This window comes from Oncorhynchus mykiss, chromosome 5 (genome assembly GCF_013265735.2).
Source record: "Oncorhynchus mykiss isolate Arlee chromosome 5, USDA_OmykA_1.1, whole genome shotgun sequence".
Lineage (NCBI taxonomy): Eukaryota > Metazoa > Chordata > Actinopteri > Salmoniformes > Salmonidae > Oncorhynchus > Oncorhynchus mykiss.
In genome coordinates, this window is record NC_048569.1 from 2966104 (window position 1) to 2985014 (window position 18911).

The 18911-nt window shown below is 42.9% G+C and overlaps 1 protein-coding gene across 1 annotated transcript in view; it reads left to right on the forward strand.

Moving 5' to 3' along the window:
• The window catches only part of LOC118964552 (ciliary neurotrophic factor receptor subunit alpha-like), a 361591-nt gene that overhangs the window by 310406 nt on the left and 32274 nt on the right, over nucleotides 1-18911 (forward strand). Inside the window, exons 5-6 of the mRNA XM_036976606.1 lie at nucleotides 7912-8078; nucleotides 17249-17412. Coding sequence (XP_036832501.1) covers nucleotides 7912-8078; nucleotides 17249-17412 — 331 coding nt within the window. The remainder of the gene's footprint in view (nucleotides 1-7911; nucleotides 8079-17248; nucleotides 17413-18911) is intronic.

Here is an 18911-nt window from a genome sequence, read left to right on the forward strand (position 1 = left end):
CAAAATTGGGTTTGTTTTAGAATTCTTTGTGCATCTGTGTAATCTGAGGGAAATATGTGTCTCTAATATGGTCATATATTGGCTTTCTCTGTCTCTCTGTCTCTGTCTATGTCTCTCTCTTTCTTTCTCTCTCTCTCTCTCTCTCTCTCTCTATCTCTCTCTCTTTCTTTCTCTCTCTTTCTTTCTCTCTCTCTCTCTGTCTCTCTCTCTCTGTCTCTCTCTCTCTGTCTCTCTCTCTGTCTCTCTCTCTGTCTCTCTCTTTCTCTCTCTCTCTCTCTCTCTCTCTCTGTCTCTCTGTTCTGTCTGAGTTTGGGGCTACACTTCACCATGCCTCAGACAACTCACTGACACCCTCTCTCAGCAGGTGGTCTCCTAGCAACCTCATTGATGTTGTACAGACAATATTTCACATTAGAATAATCATTTAGAGAACAACTAGGTCCTCTGAACGCTGTTGTTGTCTGAAAGGATATCTCTCCATGAGCCTCATTACCCACCACTACCACCCACTATAATGGCCAATCCACACTGTCAGCCTCATTAATCACCACTACAACCCACTATAATTGCCAATCCACACTGTGAGCCTCATTACCCACCACTACCACCCACTTTAATGGTCAACCCACACTACCACCCTTTATAACAGTCAATTCTGAAATGTTCATCCCTAACTACAACATTTTCAGACAAGATAGAACGGCCAAAGGGGGCGGTGTTGCAATCTACTGCAGAGATAGCCTGCAGAGTTCTGTCTTACTATCCAGGTTTGTACCCAAACAATTTTAACTTCTACTTTTATAAATCCACCTCTCTAAAAACAAGTCTCTCACCTTTGCCGCTTGCTAAAGACCACCCCCAGCCTCCAGCTGTGCTCTGGACTCCATATGTGAACTGATTGCCCCATCTATCTTCAGAGTTCGTGCTGCTAGGTGACCTAAACTGGGACATGCTTAACACTCCAGCAATCCTACAATCTAAACTTGATGCCCTCAATCTCACACAAATTATCAATGAACCTACCAGGTACCACCCCAAAGCCGTAAACACGGGCACCCTCATAGATATCATCCTAACCAACTTGCCCTCTAAATACACCTCTGCTGTTTTCAACCAAGATCTCAGAGATCACTGCCTCATTGCCTGCATCCGTAATGGGTCCGCGGTCAAACGACCTTCACTCATCACTGTCAAACGCTCCCTGAAACACTTCAGCAAGCAGGTCTTTCTAATCGACCTGGCCGGGGTATCCTGGAAGGATATTGACCTCATCCCGTCAGTAGAGGATGCCTGGTTATTCTTTAAAAGTGCATTCCTCACCATGCTCCCTTCAAGAAATGTAGAACCAGGAACAGATATAGCCCGTGGCTCTCTCCAGACCCGACTGCCCTTAACCAACACAAAAACATCCTATGGCGTTCTGCATTTTAGCATCGAACAGCCCCCGTGATATGCAACTTTTCAGGGAAGCTAGAAACCAATATACACAGGCAGTTAGAAAAGCCAAGGCTAACTCTTTCAAGCAGAAATTTGCTTCCTGCAACACAAACTCAAAAAAGAGATTCACAAAGATTGGAAAGCAGCTGTGGTCATCCCCCTCTTCAAAGGGGGTGACACTCTAGAACCAAACTGCTACAGACCTATATGCATCCTACCCTGTCTTTCTAAGGTCTTCGAAAGCCAAGTCAACACACAGATTACCGACCATTTCGAATCCCACCATACCTTCTCCGCTATGCAATCTGGTTTCAGAGCTGGTCATGGGTGCACCTCAGCGATGCTCAAGGTCCTAAACAATATCTTAACCACCATCGATAAGAAACAATACTGTGCAGCCGTATTCATTGACCTGGCCAAGGCTTTCGACTCTGTCAATCCCCACATCCTCATCGGCAGACTCGAGAGCCTTGGTTTCTCAAATGATTGCCTCGCCTGGTTCACCAACTACTTCTCTGATAGAGTTCAGTGTGTCAAATCGGAGGGCCTGTTTTCCGGGCCTCTGTCAGTCTCTATGGGGGTGCCACAGGGTTCAATTCTTGGACCGACTCTCTTCTCTGTATACATCAATGATGTCGCTCTTGCTGCTGGTGAGTCTCTGATCCACCTCAACGCAGACGACACCATTCTGTATACTTCTGGCCATTCTTTGGACACTGTGTTAACAACCCTCCAGGCGAACTTCAATGCCATACAACTCTCCTTCCGTGGCCTCCGATTGCTCTTAAATACAAGTAAAACTAAATGCATGCTCTTCAACCGATCGCTGCCTGCACCTGCCCGCCTGTCCAACATCACTACTCTGGACGGCTCTGACTTAGAATATGTGGACAACTACAAATACCTAGGTGTCTGGTTAGACTGTAAACTCTCCTTCAAGACTAACATCAAACATATCCAATCCAAAGTTAAATCTAGAATTGGCTTCGTATTTCGCAACAAAGCATCCTTCACTCATGCTGCCAAACATACTCTTGTAAAACTGACCATCCTACCAATCCTCGACTTCGGCGATGTCATTTACAAAATAGCCTTCAATATCCTACTCAATAAATTGGATGCAGTCTATCACAGTGCCATCCATTTTGTCACCAAAGCCCCATATACTACCCACCACTGCGACCTGTACGCTCTCGTTGGCTGGCCCTCGCTTCATACTCGTCGCCAAACCCACTGGCTCCAGGTCATCTACAAGACCCAGCTAGGTAAAGTCCCCCCTTATCTCAGCTCGTTGGTCACCATAGCAGCACCCACCTGTAGCATGCGCTCCAGTAGGTATATCTCTCTGGTCACCCCCAAAACCAATTCTTCCTTTGGCCGCCTCTCCTTCCAATTCTCTGCTGTCAATGACTGGAACGAACTACAAAAATCTCTGAAACTGGAAACATTTTTCTCCCTCACTAGCTTTAAGCACCAACTGTCAGAGCAGCTCACATATTACTGCACCTGTACATAGCCTGTACATCTATAAGTTAGCCCAAACAACTACCTCTTTCCCTACTGTATTTATTTATTTATTTTGCTCCTTTGCACCCCATTCTTTCTATCTCTACTTTGCACAGTCTTCCACTGCAAATCAACCATTCCAGTGTTTTACTTGCTATATTGTATTTACTTTGCCACCATGGCCTTTTTTTGCCTTTACCTCCCTTATCTCACCTCATTTGCTCACATCGTATATAGACTTGTTTATACTGTATTATTGACTGTATGTTTGTTTTACTCCATGTGTAACTCTGTGTTGTTGTTTGTGTCGAACTGCTTTGCTTTATCTTGGCCAGGTCGCAATTGTAAATGAGAACTTGTTCTCAACTATCCTACCTGGTTAAATAAAGGTGAAATAAAAAACTTAAATAAAAATAACAACCCACACTACAACCCACACTTTGAGCCTCATTAACGACCACTACCACCCACTATAATGACACAACCTCTGTCTCCTATAGAGATCTCAGAAAGCCCGTCAGCACCCTGGTTCAGAGGCCCTTCGATACTGACAACACCAAAATCACCATGGCTGAATTTTCTTTTGGAAACAGTTGCAGTGTGAAGGAAGTTTGAAAGACTTCAACTCCTTCTGAAATATAAGACATCTCCTTTTGTAACATAATAAGACATCTCCTTCTCCAACATAATAAGACATCTCCTTCTCCAACATAGCAAAGACATCTCCTGCTCCAACATAATAAGACATCCCATTCTCTAACATAATAAGACATCTCCTTCTCTAACAAAATAAGACATCTCCTTCTCTAACATAATAAGACATCTCCTGCTCTAACATAATAAGACATCTCCTTCTCTAACATAATAAGACATCTCCTTCTCTAACATAATAAGACAACATCTCCTTCTCCAACATAATAAGACGTCTCCTTCTCTAACATAATAAGACATCTCCTTTTGTAACAAAATAAGACATCTCATTCTCTAACATAATAAGACATCTCCTTCTCCAACATAATAAGACATCTCCTTCTCTAACATAATAAGACAACATCTCCTTCCTAACATAAGACAACATCTCCTTCTCCAACATAATAAGACATATCCTTCTCTAACATAAGACAACATCTCCTTCACGAACATAGGACAACATCTCCTTCTCTAACATAGGACAACATCTCCTTCTCCAACATAAGAAGACATCTCCTTCACTAACATAAGACAACATCTCCTTCTCTAACATAAGACAACATCTCCTTCACTAACATAAGACAACATCTCCTTCACTAACATAAGACAACATCTCCTTCTCCAACATAATAAGACATCTCCTTCTCTAACATAAGACAACATCTCATTCTCTAGCATAAGACAACATCTCCTTCACTAACATAAGACAACATCTCCTTCTCCAACATAATAAGACATATCCTTCTCTAACATAAGACAACATCTCCTTCACGAACATAGGACAACATCTCCTTCACTAACATAATAGGACAATATCTCATTCTCTAACACAAGACAACATCTCCTTCACTAACATAAGACAACATCTCCTTCACTAACATAGGACAACATCTCCTTCTCTAACATAAGACAACATCTCCTTCACTAACATAATACAACATCTCCTTCACTAACATAAGACAACATCTCCTTCTCCAACGTAATAAGACAACATCTCCTTCTCTAACATAAGACAACATCTCCTTCTCCAACATAATAAGACATCTCCTTCTCCAACATAATACGACAACATCTCCTTCACTAACATAACAAGACATCTCCTTCTCCAACATAATACGACAACATCTCCTTCACTAACATAACAAGATAACATCTCCTTCTCTAAGATAACAAGACACCATCTCCTTCTTTTTATTTTATTTCACCTTTATTTAACCAGGTAGGCTAGTTGAGAACAAGTTCTCATTTGCAACTGCGACCTGGCCAAGATAAGGCATAGCAGTGTGAACAGACAACACAGAGTTACACATGGAGTAAACAATTAACAAGTCAATAACACAGTAGAAAAAAGGGGTGTCTATATATACATTGTGTGCAAAAGGCATGAGAAGGTAGGCAAATAATTACAATTATGCAGATTAACACTGGAGTGATAAATGATCAGATGGTTATGTACAGGTAGAGATATTGGTGTGCAAAAGAGCAGAAAAATAAATAAATAAAAACAGTATGGGGATGAGGTAGGTGAAAATGGGTGGGCTATTTACCAATAGACTATGTACAGCTGCAGCGATCGGTTAGCTGCTCAGATAGCAGATGTTTGAAGTTGGTGAGGGAGATAAAAGTCTCCAACTTCAGCGATTTTTGCAATTCGTTCCAGTCACAGACAGCAGAGAACTGGAACGAAAGGCGGCCAAATGAGGTGTTGGCTTTAGGGATGATCAGTGAGATACACCTGCTGGAGCGCGTGCTACGGATGGGTGTTGCCATCGTAACCAGTGAACTGAGATAAGGCGGAGCTTTACCTAGCATGGACTTGTAGATGACCTGGAGCCAGTGGGTCTGGCGACGAATATGTAGCGAGGGCCAGCCGACTAGAGCATACAAGTCGCAGTGGTGGGTGGTATAAGGTGCTTTAGTGACAAAACGGATGGCACTGTGATAAACTGCATCCAGTTTGCTGAGTAGAGTGTTGGAAGCGATTTTGTAGATGACATCGCCGAAGTCGAGGATCGGTAGGATAGTCAGTTTTACTAGGGTAAGTTTGGCGGCGTGAGTGAAGGAGGCTTTGTTGCGGAATAGAAAGCCGACTCTTGATTTGATTTTCGATTGTAAATGTTTGATATGGGTCTGGAAGGAGAGTTTAGAGTCTAGCCAGACACCTAGGTACTTATAGATGTCCACATATTCAAGGTCGGAACCATCCAGGGTGGTGATGCTGGTCAGGCGTGCGGGTGCAGGCAGCGAACGGTTGAAAAGCATGCATTTGGTTTTACTGGCGTTTAAGAGCAGTTGGAGGCCACGGAAGGAGTGCTGTATGGCATTGAAGCTCGTTTGGAGGTTAGATAGCACAGTGTCCAAGGACGGGCCTGAAGTATATAGAATGGTGTCGTCTGCGTAGAGGTGGATCAGGGAATCGCCCGCAGCATGAGAAACATCATTGATATATACAGAGAAAAGAGTCGGCCCGAGAATTGAACCCTGTGGCACCCCCATAGAGACTGCCAGAGGACCGGACAGCATGCCCTCCGATTTGACACAATGAACTCTGTCTGCAAAGTAATTGGTGAACCAGGCAAGGCAGTCATCCGAAAAACCGAGGCTACTGAGTCTGCCGATAAGAATACGGTGATTGACAGAGTCGAAAGCCTTGGCAAGGTCTATGAAGACGGCTGCACAGTACTGTCTTTTATCGATGGCGGTTATGATATCGTTTAGTACCTTGAGCGTGGCTGAGGTACACCCGTGACCGGCTCGGAAACCAGATTGCACAGCGGAGAAGGTACGGTGGGATTCAAGATGGTCAGTGACCTGTTTGTTGACTTGGCTTTCGAAGACCTTAGATAGGCAGGGCAGGATGGATATAGGTCTGTAACAGTTTGGGTCCAGGGTGTCGCCCCCTTTGAAGAGGGGGATGACTGCGGCAGCTTTCCAATCCTTGGGGATCTCAGACGATATGAAAGAGAGGTTGAACAGGCTGGTAATAGGGGTTGCGACAATGGCGGCGGATAGTTTCAGGAATAGAGGGTCCAGATTGTCAAGCCCAGCTGATTTGTACGGGTCCAGGTTTTGCAGCTCTTTCAGAACATCTGCTATCTGGATTTGGGTAAAGGAGAACCTGGAGAGGCTTGGGCGAGTAGCTGCGGGGGGGGGGGGGGGAGCTGTTGGCCGAGGTTGGAGTAGCCAGGCGGAAGGGATGGCCAGCCGTTGAGAAATGCTTGTTGAAGTCTTCGATAATCATGGATTTATCGGTGGTGACCGTGTTACCTAGCCTCAGTGCAGTGGGCAGCTGGGAGGAGGTGCTCTTGTTCTCCATGGACTTCACAGTGTCCCAGAACTTTTTGGAGTTGGAGCTACAGGATGCAAACTTCTGCCTGAAGAAGTTGGCTTTAGCTTTCCTGACTGACTGTGTGTATTGGTTCCTGACTTCCCTGAACAGTTGCATGTCGCGGGGACTATTCGATGTTAGTGCAGTCCGCCACAGGATGTTTTTGTGCTGGTCGAGGGCAGTCAGGTCTGGAGTGAACCAGGGGCTATATCTGTTCTTAGTTCTGCATTTTTTGAACGGAGCATGCTTATCTAAAATGGTGAGGAAGTTACTTTTAAAGAAAGACCAGGCATCCTCAACTGACGGGATGAGGTCAATGTCCTTCCAGGATACCCGGGCCAGGTCGATTAGAAAGGCCTGCTCACAGAAGTGTTTTAGGGAGCGTTTGACAGTGATGAGGGGTGGTCATTTGACTGCGGCTCCGTAGCGGATACAGGCAATGAGGCAGTGATCGCTGAGATCCTGGTTGTAGACAGCGGAGGTGTATTTGGAGGGCAAGTTGGTCAGGATGACGTCAATGAGGGTGCCCTTGTTTACAGAGTTAGGGTTGTACCTGGTGGGTTCCTTGATGATTTCTTCTCTAACATAACAAGACACCATCTCCTTCTCTAACATAACAAGACACCATCTCCTTCTCTAAAATAATAAGACAACATCTCCTGCTCTAAAATAATAAGACAACATCTAATTTCCAACATGATAAGACATCTCCTTCTCTAACATAATAAGACAACATCTCCTTCTCTAACATAATAAGACAACATCTCCTTCTCTAACATAATAAGACAACATCTCCTTCTCTAACATGATAAGACATCTGCTTCTCCAAAATAATAAGACAACATCTCCTTCTCTAACATAATAAGACACCATCTCTCTGTCATCCTCCCCCTCTCTGTCATTCTCCCCCTCTGTTGTTCTCTCTCGCTCTCTCCTCTCTCTCCTCTCAGACACAACCAGGAGTCCCTAGAAGTAACAAGGGATGTGGTCCATAAGAACCGCTGCCACGTTCTGTTCCCTGAGGTGTTCAGTAGCTACCCCTACAGAGTCAACGTTACAGCTGTCAACGCCCTGGGAAAAGCCTCCACCACCATCACCTTTGAAGAGATCAACATAGGTACGTAGACCATGGTTGTTTTTTGTTGTATCGCTGACTTCTTTTCAACCTTGATGTCAGCTCACCTCACCAGCCAAATATCACTCAGAACAACCTGTCCTATCAGGCTGTGTCAACCTTGATGTCAACTCACCTCACCAGCCAAATATCACTCAGAACAACCTGTCCTATCAGGCTGTGTCAACCTTGATGTCAACTCACCTCACCAGCCAAATATCACTCAGAACAACCTGTCCTATCAGGCTGTGTCAACCTTGATGTCAACTCACCTCACCAGCCAAATATCACTCAGAACAACCTGTCCTATCAGGCTGTGTCAACCTTGATGTCAACTCACCTCACCAGCCAAATATCACTCAGAACATCCTGTCCTATCAGGCTGTGTCAACCTTGATGTCAACTCACCTCACCAGCCAAATATCACTCAGAACAACCTGTCCTATCAGGCTGTGTCAACCTTCACATCACAGCAGTCATAGTTTATTTTATAGCCAACTCTCTACAACAGCAACCTGCAGGCAGCCTAATTATATTTTCTTTAAACTCATTAGGACAGACAACAGAAGTTTGTTAGGACAGACAACATATGTCAGTCATTATTAATAGTCGTTATTCCGTAGGTAAATATTTTCTGAAACCTATAACCTTCAATCCTCTCTGTATTGACACAATGTATGTGTCTCAAATGTCTCCCTATTCCCTATAGTTTGCACTACTTTTGGCAAAGACCCACAGGGAATAGGGATCCATTTGGGACAGACCCAGAGGTCTGGAAGGGATGAGAGAGCCAAGCCTACAGTATGGGGTCGTAGCTTCAACCCCGCAGCACACAAGCACAAACTGATTAATGGACTGGTGAATTAATATTTTTTTTATCTTGCTCTGTCTGCTCTTTTCAGTATTATGTCTATCTCTGATCAGCTACCCAGGAAAGGGCTGATAACAGCCCATGTTAATATATGTAGCCTTAGAAATAAGGTCCATGAAATGATAATTCCTTTGATGATACATCAGTAGCAATACAAGGATAGAAGCGACAGGAATGCTTATGGGGGAGGTGTTGCTGTATATATTCAGAGCCATATCCCTGTAATGCTTAGAGGAGATCTTATGTCAAGTGTTATTGATGTGTTGTGGTTGCAGGTTCACTTGGCACATCTGAAGGAAACAGATGAATAGAGGGACGTGAAGGAAACAGATGATGAATAGAGGGACATGTGAATGAAGGAAACAGATGATGAATAGAGGGACATGTGAAGGAAGGAAACAGATGAACAGAGGGACATGTGAAGGAAGGAAACAGATGAACAGAGGGACATGTGAAGGAAGGAAACAGACAATGAATAGAGGGACATGTGAAGGAAACAGATGAACAGAGGGACATGTGAAGGAAGGAAACAGATGATGAACAGAGGACCATGTGGCTCTCTGGTACCACTTGCCGTGCGGTAGCAGAGAGAACCATCTGTGGCTAGGGTCGCTGGAGTCTTTGGCCATTTTTATGGCCTTCCTCTGACACCGGCTGGTGTAGAGGTCCTGGATGGCAGAAGGTTGGCCCAGTGATGTAATGGGCCGTACGCATTACCCTCTGTAGCTCCTTGAGGTTGTAGGTCGAGCAGTTGCCATACCAGGCAGCATGCTCTCAATTTAAGCTCTCTGCCAACATCAGATATGTCTATGTCCTGGGAAATGTTCGCATTAGCCTACGTTAGCTCAAACTTCACGGATTCACCCCTTTTTTTCAATTGTCGCCTAAAATGACATTCCCAAATCTAACTGCCTGCAGCTCAGGCCCTGAATCAAGGATATGCATATTCTTGGTACAATTTTAAAGGAAACACTTTTAAGTTTGTGGAAATGTGAAAGGAATGTAGGAGAAAATATCACATTAGATCTGGTAAAAGATAATACAAAGAAAAATAAAACGTTATTTTGTATTTGTTTTGTACCATCTTTGAAATGCAAGAGAAAGGCCATAATGTATTATTCCAGACCAGCAATTTAGATTTTGTCCACTAGATGGCAGCAATGTATGTGCAAAGTTTTAGACTGATCCCAATCAACCATTGTATTTCTGTTTAAAAAATTGTATCAAGACTGCCCAAATGTGCCTGATTTGTTTATTAATAACTTTTCATGTTCAAAATGGTGCTCTCTCTCAAACAATAGCATGGCATTATTTCAATGTAATAGCTACTGTAAATTGGATAAGTTTTACTCACATCGGCTACTGCGAGCGTGATCACAGAGTCATCAGGAACAGCTGGTGCTCTCATGCAGCATTTGGAATTTTGCATGAAAAGCATGCCCAAATTCAACTGCCTGCTACTTATCCCCAGAAGATAAGATATGCATATTATTAATAGATTTGGATAGAAAACACTCTGAAGTTTCTAAAACTGTTTGAATCATGTCTGTGAGTATAACAGAACTTATGTAGCAGGCGAAACCCCGAGGACAAAGCATTCAGATTTTTTTATTTTTTAGGACACTATTTTCAATGGCGTTTCATTGGGAATCCATATTTCTAAGGGACTTGCTTGCAGTTCCTACCGCTTCCACTGGATATCACCAGTCTTTAGAAATTGGTTGAGGTTTTTCCTTTGTGTAATGAAGAAGTAGCCCTGTTCAAAACGATGGTCACTTCATGTGTATTGTTTGATAGAGGCGCGTGACTAGAAAGCAGTTTGTTTTCTTCCTGTATTGAACACAGAACATCCCATCTTCAATTTTATTGATTATTTACTTTAAAAAATACCTAAAGTTGTATTACAAAAGTAGTTTGAAATATTTTGGCAAAGTTTATAGGTAACTTTTGAGATATCGCGTTGCGCAAGTTGGAACCGGTGTTTTTCTGGATCAAACGCGCCAAATAAACAGACATTGTGGATATATATGAACGGAATTAATCGAACAAAATGACCATTTGTGATGTTAATGGGACATATTGGAGTGCCAACAAAAGAAGCTCGTCACAGGTAAGGCCTGATTTATATTTTTATTTCTGTGTTTTGTGTCGCGCCTTCAGGGTTGAAATATGGTTTCTCTCTTTGTTTACAGGGGTGCTATCCTCAGATAATAGCATTGTTTGCTTTCGCCGAAAAGCCTTTTTGAAATCTGACATGTTGGCTGGATTCACAACACGTGTAACTTTAATTTGGTATCTTACATGTGTGATTTCATGATTCAAGTTTGATTCATTTGAATTTGGCGCACTGCATTTTCTCTGGCTTTTATCCCAGAGAGGTTAAATCAGCTTAAAATATATATGACAATACTTAAAAATGGCTGTCTAGCAATGTTCAACAACCAAATTGGCAGTGCTTGAAGAATTTAAAAAAGAATAATGTGCAAATATTGTACAATCCAGGTCTGCAAACTCTTAGGGACTTACCCAGAAAGACTCACAGCTGTAATCCAAAGGTGAAATGATCGTCTGTTGAAGAAGGTGTGGACCAAAGCACAGTGTAGTAAACGGTATCCTCTCTAGCTCTGTAACGATCGTCTGTTGAAGAAGGTGAGGACCAAAGCACAGCACGGTAAACGGTATCCTCTCTAGCCCTGTAACGATCGTCTGTTGAAGAAGGTGAGGACCAAAGCACCGCACAGTAACGGTATCCTCTCTAGCCCTGTAACGATGGTCTGTTGAAGAAGGTGAGGACCAAAGCACAGCGTGGTAAACGGTATCCTCTCTAGCTCTGTAACGATCGTCTGTTGAAGAAAGTGAGGACCAAAGCACCGCACAGTAACGGTATCCTCTCTAGCTCTGTAACGATCGTCTGTTGAAGAAGGTGTGGACCAAAGCACAGTGTGGTAAACGGTATCCTCTCTAGCTCTGTAACGATCGTCTGTTGAAGAAGGTGAGGACCAAAGCACCGCACGGTAAACGGTATCCTCTCTAGCTCTGTAACGATCGTCTGTTGAAGAAGGTGAGGACCAAAGCACCGCACGGTAAACGGTCATACTTTTTTTTCAACTGAACACTAAATAACATTAATAACAAAGAGAATGAACGAAAACCAGAACAGTCCTGTCAGGTGCAGAAACACAAAACAGAAAATAACTACCCACAAAAGCCCTGTGGGAAAAATCTACCTAAGTATGGTTCCCAATCAGAGACAACGATAGACAGCTGTCCCTGATTGAGGACCATACCCTGCCAAAACAAAGACATACAAAAACATAGAAAAAGAAACCGAATGCCACGCAAATCACACCCTGACCAAACCAAAATAGAGACATAAAAAGCTCTAAGGTCAGGGCGTGACAAGTAATGACTCAGGGGTGTGAATACTTATGTAAATTAGATGTTTCTGTATTTAAATATATATAAATTAGTATATAGTATATAAATTAGCAACATTTTCTAAAAGCATTTTCACTTTGTCATTATGGGGTATTGTGTGTAGATGGGTGAGGAACAAGGTGTTCCTAATGTTTAGTATAATCAGTGTATACTGTAGGTAGGGGTAAAATGACTAGACAACAGGATAAAAAATAGACAGTAACAGCAGTATACTTTTTTTATTTTAACAGGTAAGTTGACTGAATAGTTACAGGGGAGAGGAGGGGGATGAATGAGCCAATTGTAAACTGGGGATTTTTAGGTGACCGTGATGGTTTGGGGAAAGATTGGGAATTTAGCCAGGACACCAGGGTTAACACCCCTACTCTTACAATAAGTGCCATGGGATCTTTAATGACCTCAGAGAGTCAGGACATCTGTTTAATTAACATCCCATCTGAAAGACAGCACCCTACACAGGGCAGTGTCCCCAATCACTGCCATGGGGCATTGGGACATTTTTTTAAATGTATTATTATTATTATTATTTTTATTTTTTAGACCAGAGGAAAGAGTGCCTCCTACTGGCCCTCCAACACCACTTCCAACAGCATCTAGTCTCCCATCCAGGAACTGACCAGGACCAACCCTGCTTAGCTTCAGAAGCAAGCCAGCAGTGGTATACAGGGTGGTATGCTGCTGGCTACTGTAGGTAGGGGTAAAGGATAGATAATAAACAGTAACGGCAGTATACTGTAGGTAGGGGTAAAGGATAGATAATAAACAGTAACGGCAGTATACTGTAGGTAGGGGTAAAGTGACTAGACAACAGGATAGATAATGGACAGTAACAGCAGTATACTGTAGGTAGGGGTAAAGGATAGATAATAGACAGTAACAGCAGTATACTGTAGGTAGGGGTAAAGGATAGATAATAGACAGTAACAGCAGTATACTGTAGGTAGGGGTAAAGTGACTAGACAACAGGAGATAATAGACAGTAACAGCAGTATACTGTAGGTAGGGGTAAAGGATAGATAATAGACAGCAACAGCAGTATACTGTAGGTAGGGGTAAAGGATAGATAATAGACAGTAACAGCAGTATACTGTAGGTAGGGGTAAAGGATAGATAATAGACAGCAACAGCAGTATACTGTAGGTAGGGGTAAAGGATAGATAATAGACAGTAACAGCAGTATACTGTAGGTAGGGGTAAAGGATAGATAATAGACAGTAACAGCAGTATACTGTAGGTAGGGGTAAAGTGACTAGACAACAGGATAGATAATAGACAGTAACAGCAGTATACTGTAGGTAGGGGTAAAGGATAGATAATAGACAGTAACAGCAGTAGACTGTAGGTAGGGGTAAAGGATAGATAATAGACAGCAACAGCAGTATACTGTAGGTAGGGGTAAAGGATAGATAATAGACAGTAACAGCAGTAGACTGTAGGTAGGGGTAAAGGATAGATAATAGACAGTAACAGCAGTATACTGTAGGTAGGGGTAAAGGATAGATAATAGACAGTAATAGCAGTATACTGTAGGTAGGGGTAAAGTGACTAGACAACAGGATAGATAATAGACAGTAACAGCAGTATACTGTAGGTAGGGGTAAAGGATAGATAATAGACAGTAACAGCAGTAGACTGTAGGTAGGGGTAAAGGATAGATAATAGACAGTAATAGCAGTATACTGTAGGTAGGGGTAAAGGATAGATAATAGACAGAAACAGCAGTATACTGTAGGTAGGGGTAAAGTGACTAGACAACAGGATTGATAATAGACAGTAACAGCAGTATACTGTAGGTAGGGGTAAAGGATAGATAATAGACAGTAGCAGCAGTATACTGTAGGTAGGGGTAAAGGATAGATAATAGACAGTAACATCAGTAGACTGTAGGTAGGGGTAAAGGATAGATAATAGACAGTAACAGCAGTATACTGTAGGTAGGGGTAAAGGATAGATAATAGACAGTGACAGCAGTATACTGTAGGTAGGGGTAAAGGATAAATAATAGACAGTAACAGCAGTATACTGTAGGTAGGGGTAAAGGATAGATAATAGACAGTAACAGCAGTAGACTGTAGGTAGGGGTAAAGGATAGATAATAGACAGTAACAGCAGTATACTGTAGGTAGGGGTAAAGGATAGATAATAGACAGTAACAGCAATGGGTACTGTAGCAATTTGATTCGTTATTTAGTAGTCTTGTTTTAACAGTCTTATGGCTTGATGGTGAAAGCTGTTCAGGATATTGTTGGTTCCAGACATACTGCACTGGTACTACTTGCTGTGCGGTAGCAGAGAGAACAGTCTGTGACTTGGGTGGCTGGAGTCTGGAGCCTCAGTGAGGACCATGTTATTTCCTTAGCGATGTGTACACCGAGATACTTGAAGCTCTCGTGCCCCTCCGCTTCCCATTGACTCCGTACTGGTACCGTCTGTATACAGACTCGCTGTTGTTATTTTATTGTTTTACTTTTTTTTCTTTAGTTTATTTGGTTAATATGTTTTTAACTGTTCTTAAAGCTGCATTGTTGGTTGCAAGCAAACATTTAAGGTCTACAGCTGCTGTACTTGGAGAACGTGACAAATAAAATGTTCTTTGGTTTAATACGAGGGCAGGGTGGGGTGGACATCATCTGTGGATCTGTTGGGGCAGGGTGGGGTGGACATCATCTGTGGATCTGTTGGGGCAGGGTGGGGTGGAAATCATCTGTGGATCTGTTGGGGCAGGGTGGAGTGGACATCATCTGTGGATCTGTTGGGGCAGGGTGGGGTGGACATCATCTGTGGATCTGTTGGGGCAGGGTGGGGTGGAAATCATCTGTGGATCTGTTGGGGCAGGGTGGGGTGGAAATCATCTGTGGATCTGTTGGGGCAGGGTGGGGTGGAAATCATCTGTGGATCTGTTGGGGCAGGGTGGGGTGGAAATAATCTGTGGATCTGTTGGGGCAGGGTGGAGTGGAAATCATCTGTGGATCTGTTGGGGCAGGGTGGGGTGGACATCATCTGTGGATCTGTTGGGGCAGGGTGGGGTGGAAATCATCTGTGGATCTGTTGGGGCAGGGTGGGGTGGAAATCATCTGTGGATCTGTTGGGGCAGGGTGGAGTGGAAATCATCTGTGGATCTGTTGGGGCAGGGTGGGGTGGACATCATCTGTGGATCTGTTGGGGCAGGGTGGGGTGGACATCATCTGTGGATCTGTTGGGGCAGGGTGGAGTGGAAATCATCTGTGGATCTGTTGGGGCGGTTTGCACATTGGAGTGGGTCCAGGGTGTCTGGGATAATGGTGTTGATGTTGTTGTCCTCCATTTGTCATATGTATTGTTTGGTCTGATGTCTCTCTCTCTCTGTATACAGTTGAAGTCGGAAGTTTACATACACTTAGTTTGTAGTCATTAAAACTTGTTTTTCGAACCACTCCGCAAATTTCTTGTTTACAAACTTTAGTTTTGGCAAGTCGGTTAGGACATCTACTTTGTGCATGACACAAGTCATTTTTCCAACAATTGTTTACAGACAGATTATTTCACTTATAATTCACTGTATCACAATTCCAGTAGGTCAGAAGTGTACATACACTAAGTTGACTGTGCATTTAAACAGCTTGGATGTATTTCAAGGCCTACCTTCAAACCCAGTGCCTCTTTGCTTGACATCATGGGGAAATCAAAAGAAATCAGCCTAGACCTCAGAAAATAAAATGTAGTCATACCGCTCAGGAAGGAGACGCATTCTGTCTCCTAGAGATGAAGTGTGAATTCTGTCTCCTACTTTGGTGTGAAAAGTGCAAATCAATCCCAGAACAACAGCAAAGGACCCTGTGAATATGCTGGAGGAAACAGGCACAAAAGTATCTATATCCACAGTAAAACAAGTCTTATATTGACATAACCTGAAAGGAAGCTCCGCAAGGAAGAAGCCACTGCTCCAAAACCGACATTAAAAAGCCAGACTACGGTTTGTAACTGCACATGGGGACAAAGATTGTACTTTTTGGAGAAATGTCCTCTGGTCTGATGAAACAATAATAGAACTGTTTGGCCATAATGACCATCGTTTTGTTTGGAGGACACAGGGGGAGGCTTGCAAGCCGAAGAACACCATCCCAACCGTGAAGCATGGGAGTGGCAGCATGTTGTGGGGTGCTTTGGGGCAGAAGGGACTGGTGCACTTCACAAAATAGATGGCATCATGAGGAATAGATGGCATCATGAGGAAATTATGTGGATATATTGAAGCAACATCTCAAGACATCAGTCAGGAAGTTAAAGATTGGTCGCAAAGGGGTCTTCCAAATGGACATTGACCCCAAACATACTTCCAAAGTTGTGGCAAAATGGCTTAAGGACAACAAAGTCAAAGTATTGGAGTGACCATCACAAAGCCCTGACCTCAATCCTATAGAAAGTTTGTGGCAGAACTGAAAAACGTGTGCGAGCAAGGAGGCCTATAAACCTGACTCAGTTATATCAGCTCTGTCAGGAGGAATGGGCCAAAATTCACCCAATTTATTGAGGGAAGCTTGTGGAAGGCTACTCAAAATGTTTGACCCAAGTTAAACAATTTATAGGCAATGCTATAAAATGCTAATTGAGTGTGTTTAAACTTCTGACCTACTGGGAGTGTGAATAAATAAATAAAGCTTAAATAAATCATTGTCTCTACTATTATTCTGACATTTCACTTAAAATATAATGGTAATCCTAATTGACCTAAAACAGGGAATTTTTACAAGGATTAAATGTCAGTAATTGTAAAAAAAAAAAAAAAAATGAGTTGAAATGTATTTGGCTAAGGTGTGTACATTTCTGACAACTGTATATATTGTATTGTGGTGATGTGAACCCCAACCCATTTCTCTCCCTGTAGTGAAACCAGACCCCCCTGAAAGGGTGGTGGCCACTCCCATCCCCAGCAACGTGCGTCGTTTGGAGGTCACCTGGAACAGTCCCTCTACCTGGCCTGATGTAGAGATCTTCCCCCTGAAGTACTTCCTACGATACAGACCCCTCATCAGAGACCAGTGGCAACACGTGAGACAGAGCCTTTCTATCACTACTGTAGTAGCAGGGTGAATGTAGTATCTACACTGCATGTTGAACAATGTGAACAATCACCTTTCCTTTATACAGTCTGCAGTCTTCAATGCATTACCATCCTCTCAATACCAATGCATTACCATTCCTCTCAATACAAATGCATTACCATCCTCTCAATACCAATGCATTACCATTCCTCTCAATACCAATGCATTACCATTCCTCTCAATACCAATGCATTACCATTCCTCTCAATACCAATGCATTACCATTCCTCTCAATACAAATGCATAACCATTCCTCTCAATACCAAAGTATTACCATTCCTCTCAATACCAATGCATTACCATTCCTCTCAATACCAATGCATTACCATTCCTCTCAATGCCAATGCATTACCATTCCTCTCCATACCAATGCATAAACATTTCCTATAGATGAATCCTGCCTAAATTGTACTGAGTTCTGCCATGATGCCCTGATCAGAGGTCAGATTCCCTCCATCACTGGTTTAATGTGTTTGCAGAATGTTAGTGTACGTATTGATTATGCTAGCTATATTACAGAGGACAGGGCTCACATTTCTTCCTCGACAGTAGACTGTATAATTGATATATGAAGTCATGAACTAGGTGGGACGTCGATGGAATATTCTCCAAACCCTCATAAAACCCATGAAATGTGTCTTGAACATGAATATTGTATGTTGCCAACGTTCTGTGTTTGGTCGGACACTACATCCTAATACTGAGTTCCACTCCACCCCCCCCCCCTTTTGATCTCAGAACAGCCTCAATTCATCAGGTCATAGACTCTACAAGGTGTCGAAAGCGTTCCACAGGGATGCTGGCCCCATGTTGACTCCAATGCTTCCCACAGTTGTGTCAAGTTGGCTGGATATCCTTTAGGTGGTGAAACATTCTTGACACACAGGAAACTGTTGAGTGTGTAAAACCCAGCAGTGTTACAGTTCTTGACACAATCTAACCGACGCGCCTGGCACCTACTACCATACCCCATTCAAAGGCACTTAAATATTTTGTCTTGCCCTTCACCCTCTGGCACACATACACAATCCATGTCTCAATTGTCTCAAGACTTAAACATTCTTATTTAACCTGTCTCCTCCCCTTCATCTACACTGATTGAAGTGGATTGAATAAGGGATCACCTGGATTCACCTGGTCAGTCTATGTCATGGAAAGAGCAGGTGTTCCTAATGTTTTGTCCACTCAGTGTCTATACAACTATGTAAAATGTTGTTTTTGATGTTGAGACGGCTGCAGTGGACCCTTAAAGGAGTTGTCCCTCGATGGAACAGCTCTGAAGTTCTTCAATCATTTCTCTCTTCTTCTTCTCTTTAGGTTGGAACACTGGCATCCCTTTCCTTGCAGGATTCAGTGACACTCAATATGTATTGTTTGTTGTTGTTTGGTTTTAATCCTCCATTCCCACATTTTCCCATTATTTGATAAATGAAAAACCTTTGGTTC